Below are 7,876 nucleotides of genomic sequence, written 5' to 3'. Positions count from 1 at the left end.
TCTTTATTCTGTATTTTGATGTATTTGATTCAAACTCCAGAAGTTTGTGACATGAATGAGGATCATCAATAAGTCCTGAGAATGGCTGAGCCGGTGATGAGGTTAGCAGTGCTAACGTTGCTAACGTTGCTAACTGTCTGGTTTTTCTGACAGGCTGAGCTGAAGAAGTGAGGCTCAGATCTGCTTCCTGTTAAAGTTTTGTAACCACAGGACAGAGGAAGGGGAGGGTTCACCTCGATGGAAATGCAAACTTCATCTAGATTTCACAGAAACTGAGAGAAACGATGAGAGGAGCATCATGGCTGATCTGTGAGTTTAATCCGATTTAACCTGCAGGTTGACCTTCATTAAATCAGCTGTTTACCAGACAAACTGAAAAATATGACAGGATGAGAAATTCACTCATTTTTATTTAGCATTTCATATTTATTTCTGTTTGTCTGGAAACCAGAGAGAAGCAGCCAGTCAGCCTGCTGGCGAAGATTTGAACTTTTTCTAAACTTCTAGATCAGGTGAACAACTCTGGGCCTGGAGGGCCTAAAAGTTTCCTGCAACTTTTAGATGTTTCTTTACTTCAACACACCTGGGTCAAATAATGAGGTCATCAGCAGAACCTGGGGAACCTGACGGCACCAGGAGGAGATTCAGCTGTTGGATTCAGGTGTGTTGGACCAGAGAGATGTTTAAGAGCTGCAGGACACCGGACCTCCAGGACCAGGACCACCGCTGGTCTAGAAACTCGTATCAAGCTGCGTTTATGAACTTTCAGTAAATATGATTAACATTTAGTATTTCTGCTGCTTGATGAGGAAGTAAGTGGTTAGAGTCTCCTGGTTGGTCTCTGCATGTTGGTTCTGTCTGGTCCCACCGAGCAAAACACAGTTAACTGCTCTCCTTACACGGTTCTTCAGTGTGGGTGTGTGTGTGTGTGTGTGTGACCCATCCAGATGGACATTGATCTCTTCCAGTGACTCTAAGAGACAGAAACTAAAATCAGACTCAGATTATTTACCACCAGTAACTGAAACATTAAACTTTTTCTCTTCGTTCTCACTGAAGGAAAATGCGACAAAAATCTGATTTTTTCACGGCGATCTGATCGGCCCGATTCTGATCGGCCCGATTCCGATCTTTTGAACCTCTAAACATCGGATCAGTTCTGCCTCCACATGTGGAACCAAACCGTATCGTCTGCAGTCTGAAGGCTTTTATAAGACTTTAATTTTTGTCATAATTCTGCAGCAGAAGAATCCAGACGGTAAAAAACGACTGAAAAGTTTTTCACACACAAATCTGACTGCGTCACATTTCATTAGCAGAAAAAATCCGATTTGAGCTTCTAGAATGAAACTGCTGTAAAACTCTGGAGGGCCTCCGAACCATCACCCTAATATTTATCTGATGTGACTCAAAGCTGGACTGCAGGATGTAACACTGACCCTGCAGGACAGCGAACGTCTCACTCATGTCTAACGTTTCGTCTCTGTTCTTTTCTTTATTCTCTCTTTAACATGTTTCTTGTTATTGTTTTTGATTTTTTATAAATTTTATTGATTTTTCAGTGCTGACATCAGAACTTCTCTGGCCATCAAGCCCAGGTGAGTAAATTCACCACAGATCTAGAATCTCAGATGTCACAGTCAGTAAATCGCTCTTCAGTTAAACACTGTTATCCTGTTTACTGCCCCCTGCTGGACATGGAGGAACGGTTCAATAATAATGTAACGTTTCTACATCTTGTTTGTGTTAAATCTAAAGTTGTACATGTTTTATTTTCTGGACCAGAACAAATCGAAGAGTTTTCACTCTGAGACGGAAACATGAAATAAATCCAAACTCTGGGTCGTTCTGACATCAACGCCTCCATATGCTGATGGTTTAACAGCTTGAGGAATTCAATAAAGTGTAAAATAATTCATAAAATATCTGTTTTCATGTTCATTTAAATCTCCACCAAAAATATTCCACAAACAAACACAAACATCTGGTTAACAGATCGATTTGAAACCAACTTTCTGAAGTAAATAATTATTAAACTGTTCTTTATGTCCAGCAGGGGGCGCTGTGTGTAGTGACGTCTCAGTTAGTGAAAGCTAAAACATGACACTCCTGGTTTGTGACGTTAAATAAATGTTTTAATGTATTTTTCTGAATTTCCAGTCCTCCCAGTTCCTCTGACTGTGAGTCCCAGCAGATCTCAGTTCTTTAAGGATGAATCAGTGACTCTGATCTGTGAGGATGAAAACGGATCTGATGGATGGACTGTGAGGAGAAACACAACCAGAGACACCAGAGCTGAGTGTGAGGACTGGGGTCAACCAGCGAACTCTTCATGTACTTTAACTGGTCTTGTCCCATTAGACACTGGTCTGTACTGGTGTGAGTCCATCAGTGGATCCTCCAGCAGCATGAACCTCACTGTTGGTAAGATCAGACTGTGGAGTTAGTGTTGCTGAAGCTGTGTGGAAATGGATGAAATGCTGTAGTTTGTCTCTGTGTTGAGGTGGATCAGTGATCCTGCAGAGTCCTGTCCTCCCTGTGATGGAGGGAGATGACGTCACTCTGAGCTGCAGAGCAAAGAATCCAACCCACAACCTCCCAGCTGCTTTCTATAAAGATGGCTCCTTCATTGGTGATGGACCATCAGGTCACATGACCCTCCTCCATGTTTCCAGCTCTGATGAAGGCCTCTATAAATGTAACATCAGCCGTCATGGAGAGTCTCCATCCAGCAGGATCTCTGTCAAAGGTCAGAGGTCAGCAGCTTCTCTGTCTGCTTCAACCTTCATCAGGAGACAAGAAATAAATTATTACCTTTGATTCATTTCAGAGAGACTCTCCTCCACTCCTCCTCCACCTTCCTCCTCTCCTCTTCCTCTCTCCATGGTCCTCTCTCTCTCCTCTCTCGGTTTTCTGCTTTTCTTCCTGTTCCTGGTTCTGCTGACTCGGCGCCTCTGCAGGAAGCCAGCAGGTAACTCTTCATCAGGTTTCTTCCTCCAGCAGCTTCCTGAGCTCCTCCTCTGTTTATCCGCTTTGTGTCTTACTGCCGGTTTATATAATGTGGCTTTTATTTTTAGCAGCAGAGTCGGGGGGGCTTCAGGCTTCATCAGCAGCTTTTGGCTCAATATTATGTTTGTGGTCAAAGTGTGAGAGAAGCTGTGGAGTTTGTTCTGCTTCCTGTCTTCTGGGCTCTACTTTCGGTTTTCACCTCAGTGACACAAACATGATTTAACGCCTGAAGCTTCTGATCTCATCATGTTTGGTTAGAAATGATTTTATTGAGGTTTTGATGTTTAAACTGTTTAATCAGCAAAAGAACCAGAATCAGCTGAAGTGATTTTAGATTTTCAGTGGCAATGAGCTGCTCTAGATTTTATTCAGTGGTCTAAACAAAGCACACGACATCTTCAGGGTTTTATTGGTAAAGAAACTGCAACATTTTCCTTCTGCTTCACCGCTAGCTGCTAGCTGTTGCTGATTTCTCCTTCCTCTAATCTGCAGCCAGAGACGCTGCAGCTCTTCATTTATCCATGAGGAGAGCAGCAAACAGGAAGGTTTGCATCAGGATGCTAACGTAGCGATAGCTGCTCAGAAACAGGATATTTCAATCAGAGGATGTCTGACTAAAATCAGACTGAGGTTGGAGCTGAAACAGAAATGTGTTTGTGTTTAAGGCTGAGGCTGTAGATGGAGCAGCTCTGTTATTTATTCTGATCTTCATTTATTGCTTCACTTCTTACATTTTGGGAAATTTATTCTTTCTGCTTTTAGTTGCTGTGCAGCATTTTTCCTTTTACCCAGTGGTGGGAACTGCTAACTAAAACGTTAGCTATGCTAACCACAAAGCTCTAACCATAAACATTAGTTCTGCTAGCAGGCTAAGGCTAAAGTGCTAACTTCAACCACGTTGATAAACATCGTTTCATTTAGCATGTCGCCCTCTACTGGATGAAACGTGTCATGGCGCCCCCGCTCTTCCTGAACTGAAACTGTTCAGGTTTCAGGAGATTTCAAACTGTTTCGCAATGCATTCTGGGAACAGGATAAACATCTTTTGCTGCAGGTGAAAAAGGTAAGGAGAGGAAATGAAACTGCTGCGTTAACAGACTTCCTCCACTTCAAAATAAGAGCATGAATATAAACGTCCAACCACCTGAAGAACCAAACCAGAGGAAATTAGCATTTCAGAATTTATCCGTAAGAATTAATTTAGGTGAAGCTAAGTGCGCTAAACTTTTCCTGCATTAACAAAAATGCTAACGTGCTAAATGAATAATTTGCTCACCTTTCAGCAGATTAGCAAAGTGTTCCCACCACTGATCTCACCCTTTTTACCTTTGAGCAGTTGTTTATAATGTGTTGCCATAGCAACAAGGAGGACTGTTCCTATAAAACTGGGATCAGCTGATTAGCTTTTCAAAAACTCAAATAACATTTTAACTACTAACTGAAATCCAGAGGAGTTTAAATGGAGCTTCATGGATGTTAGCTAGGATTAGCAGAGCTAGCTAGCAGCTGACGCAGGTCATGAATATCATCTCTGCTGCCTGGGCGTTGAGCTGTTAGCATGTTAGCATGGGGCAGTCATGCTAACATGCTAACAGTCAGATTCTTCCAGCTGTGGGAAACAATTTCACTGAATATTCATAATTATCTCCTGATCGATTATTAAGGTGAACCGATCAGAATAACTTGAGCTAAGCTAAGCTAGCTGCTGTAACGTCTGATAACCTTCGTCATGTTTTACGTTTTATTTCATTTTCTCTCAACCTGTTTGGTTTGCAGGCAGAAACTCAGCAGCTGTTTATTCACCAGACAGAACCGGGTCAGTCACTGCTGCAGGTCAGTTCCTGGGTCAGAACCACTGATCTGAAACCAGCTGACACCAGAACACAGAACCAATAACTAATCGATCATCTGATCTGACTGGATCTGAAACAGTTCAGGTTCACAAACACTCAGAAGATTTGATCAAACAGTTTGATTATTTAAACCTCAAATATAAAAATATTCATCATGTTTTATTCTCTGTATTTTTTCTCCTAAACTGTTTAGACTCAGCAGCTGATTATTCATCCACACCAGAAGCTCCAGACACAACAGGTACTGGAACATTCAGACCAGGTTGATCCAGATCAGTTTAATCCAGATCAGGTTAATCCAGATCAGTTTAATCCAGATCAGGTTAATCCAGATCAGGTTATTCCAGATCAGGTTAAATCTAGATCAGTTTAATTCAGATCAGTTTAATCCAGACCAGGTTAATCCAGATCAGTTTAATAAAGATCAGGTTAAATTCAGACCAGGTTGATCCAGATCAGTTTAATCCAGATCTGGTTCAGTGTTTCTGGGTTTGACCTCAGATCCGGTGGTTTCTCTCTCATCCTGTGAACGGTGGCAGCATCATGCAGAGGAACTTTGAGTTTCATCCTGATGGTCCAGAACCTCTGATGGTCCAGAACCTCTGATGGTTCTGAACCTCTGATGGTTTCCACCAGAACCAGCAGCTCTCCAGTTCCTGTCACTTCTAGAAACACAGATCTATGTTCCGCTCAGCATCTGGAAGCGTTTCAGTGACGGACTCTGTTCTGCTGCAGAACCCGGTCCAGAACCCGTTTACTCATCGGTGAGGAGAGAGAGAGACGTGACGTACGGGCCGGTCAGCATCAGGACCAGGAGAGGTGAGGCCGCTGCTCCGGGTGACCTTTGACCTCTCGTCCTTACCGCATCAGAATCTGATTATTTATGAAACGCAGTGAAATGTTTACAAACACAAATCCTGATTTTATTGCTCAGAATCAAATCAATTTTGTTCCAATTTGCCTAAAAAATTATAATTTTTTTAAAGGAAAATCTGAAAAACATTTTAAAGTTTGGATCTGAAATAATTAACATTTTATTTCATTAATGTTATGGAAAACAGTTTTACGTCTCGCTGCAGATGTTTGCAGCTGCGTTGCCATGGTAACAGGTGAAGACGTGAGAGCAGCTCCTGATTGGTCAGATGTTGGTCAACCCAGTTGATCCCATTAAACTTCTGAACGATAAACCAGTCTGACAGACTGGAGACGGAACGTCGTCTCCATGGAAACGGTTCCTAACCCGGGTTCTGTTTCCCTCCAGAACCAGCGGCGGTACCAGAACAACACGTGGTTTACTCCCTGCTGAAGTGGAGAGTGACCCAACCGGACCCGGCCGACCCGTCCAGCTGCTGACCTGACCTCTGACCTCTGACCTCTGGACAGCTGCGGTCCGAACCCAGAGCCCGACCAGAACCATCTGGTTCTGTTGATCTGGGTTCTGTCCTGCTGACTCATCATTTAAATTCATTATAACCTGAAAAAAATGTTAATATTTATAGAGAGAAAATATTTATGTTACCAAACCAGAGATTTCAGTAAAATTCAGTTTTTATTTTTTTCATGACTTTGTTTATTCTTCAGGTTGTTGCAGGAATTTAAAGTTGATTATAAAAGTTTAAAGCTGATTATAAAAGTTTAAAGCTGATTATAAAAGTTTAAAGCTGATTATAAAAGTTTAAAGCTGATTCTAAAAGTTTAAAGCTGATCTGGGAAGATCTTTGTGTCACATCTACTTTATGAAGTTCTAGTTGAATCAGAAAAATCAGCTTTGATTATTTATTGATGCTGAGAGAAAATCAGCAAACTGAAGAGAGACGAAGAGGAGCCAGACGAACCTCTGGAAAGACACAAAACATCTGGATTCCTGCCCCTCCACTGGGCAGCAGGGCAACAGGGAGGGGCAATAAATCCTGTTGGGGTAAAAAAGAGAGGGAAAGAAATGAATAAAAGATTTTTATTGATGTTTTGCTTCATGAAGATTTCATGTTTGGAAAATCTGGATGTTTTTTGTTGATGCTTCTTGTGATGTCAGCACCGCAGGGCGGCCATCTTGTTTTACTGCCTCTGTTTGGACTTCATGACAGAATTAGAGGCTGATTGTTTACATGATTAAATAATCATTACATTAATTAAGTCATAATGAATACAGTCGTAATATTAGAAGGATGAAATATTCATTTTGTGAGAACTCAACACAATAAATCCAAACTTTCTGTTCAATAAAATGACTTTCTCATAATTTTAATAATTAATTCAGGTAAAATTATTGAAACTTAATTTTATGTCTATATTCTGATAAATAGAGACAAACCCTTCCAGCCCGGCCCTGATGGAACCAAAAGATACTTTTTGAAAATGTTTTCTGTCATTTGCAATTTCTTATTTTAGAAAAGAAAGAAAAATTAAAACAGGATCTGGTGTCAGGTTTCATTTTTATGGCGTATCGTCCAGCTTCCCTCATGTCTTCAAACTCACTATAGTTCAATCATTTGAACTATAACAGATCGTTGCCTCGGTAACAGGAACCCTGATTGGTCCCAGGCTGCAGGTATTGGACCTCTGGTGTCGTCGGCTCCATGTGGGAAGATCCTGCCGGCTCAGCATCAGCCCTGCTGAGGTTCCCTGGGTCAGTTGCACCAGGAGCTGCGTTGTTGCTGCCGCTGGCGACGGGAGTCCAGCAGCCGGTCTGTGGAAAACCGTTTCCTTCAGGAACATTAAAGTCTGAAGCTGCAGGTCGACGTCCTGCAGCAGAACGTGTCCTGTCCTGTCTCCTGTCCTGTCTCCTGTCCCGTCTCCTGTCCTGTCTCCTGTCCTGTCTCCTGTCCTGTCTCCTGTCCCGTGTCCTGTCCTGTCTCCTGTCCTGTCTCCTGTCCTGTCTCCTGTTCTGTCTCCTGTCCTGTCTCCTGTCATGTCTCCTGTCCTGTCTCCTGTCCTGTCTCTTGTCCTGTCTCCTGTCCTGTCTCCTGTCATGTCTCTTGTCCTGTCTCCTGTCCTGTCTCCTGTCCTGTCTCCTG

The 7,876-nt window shown here is 42.4% G+C and overlaps 1 protein-coding gene across 2 annotated transcripts; it reads left to right on the top strand.

Annotated features, from left to right (window-relative positions):
• Window positions 1–240: 240 nt before the first annotated feature.
• On the top strand, window positions 241–6,824 carry LOC111610935. 2 transcript variants are annotated; one of them, XR_002753817.1, is made up of 8 exons: window positions 241–309; window positions 1,563–1,598; window positions 2,161–2,749; window positions 2,831–2,971; window positions 4,786–4,946; window positions 5,056–5,103; window positions 5,598–5,681; window positions 6,124–6,824. XR_002753817.1 is itself a non-coding variant. In XM_023346086.1 (8 exons), the coding sequence occupies exons 3-8, from the start codon at window positions 2,542–2,544 to the stop codon at window positions 6,213–6,215; spliced, it is 630 nt and encodes a 209-aa protein (XP_023201854.1). In that variant the 5' UTR covers window positions 254–309; window positions 1,563–1,598; window positions 2,161–2,541; the 3' UTR covers window positions 6,216–6,824. The 2 variants fall into 2 exon arrangements, 1 of the variants encoding a protein (XP_023201854.1); XM_023346086.1 differs by having other exon boundaries at window positions 254–309; window positions 4,786–4,842.
• The last annotated feature ends 1,052 nt before the right edge of the window (window positions 6,825–7,876 follow it).

This window comes from Xiphophorus maculatus, chromosome 14 (assembly GCF_002775205.1).
Source record: "Xiphophorus maculatus strain JP 163 A chromosome 14, X_maculatus-5.0-male, whole genome shotgun sequence".
Lineage (NCBI taxonomy): Eukaryota > Metazoa > Chordata > Actinopteri > Cyprinodontiformes > Poeciliidae > Xiphophorus > Xiphophorus maculatus.
Note: the sequence above shows the minus strand (reverse complement) of the source record. Positions and strands in the feature narration are given on the sequence as shown.

What these genes read in the sequence shown, in the direction of transcription:
- LOC111610935 (XM_023346086.1), top strand. Translation starts at nt 2,542, where the DNA reads ATGGAGGGAGATGACGTCACTCTGAGCTGCAGAGCAAAGAATCCAACC. An exon ending in CGGGTCAGTCACTGCTGCAG is followed by an intron (nt 4,843 to 5,055) that starts GTCAGTTCCTGG and finishes TAAACTGTTTAG; the next exon opens with ACTCAGCAGCTGATTATTCA. An exon ending in CAGCATCAGGACCAGGAGAG is followed by an intron (nt 5,682 to 6,123) that starts GTGAGGCCGCTG and finishes GTTTCCCTCCAG; the next exon opens with AACCAGCGGCGGTACCAGAA.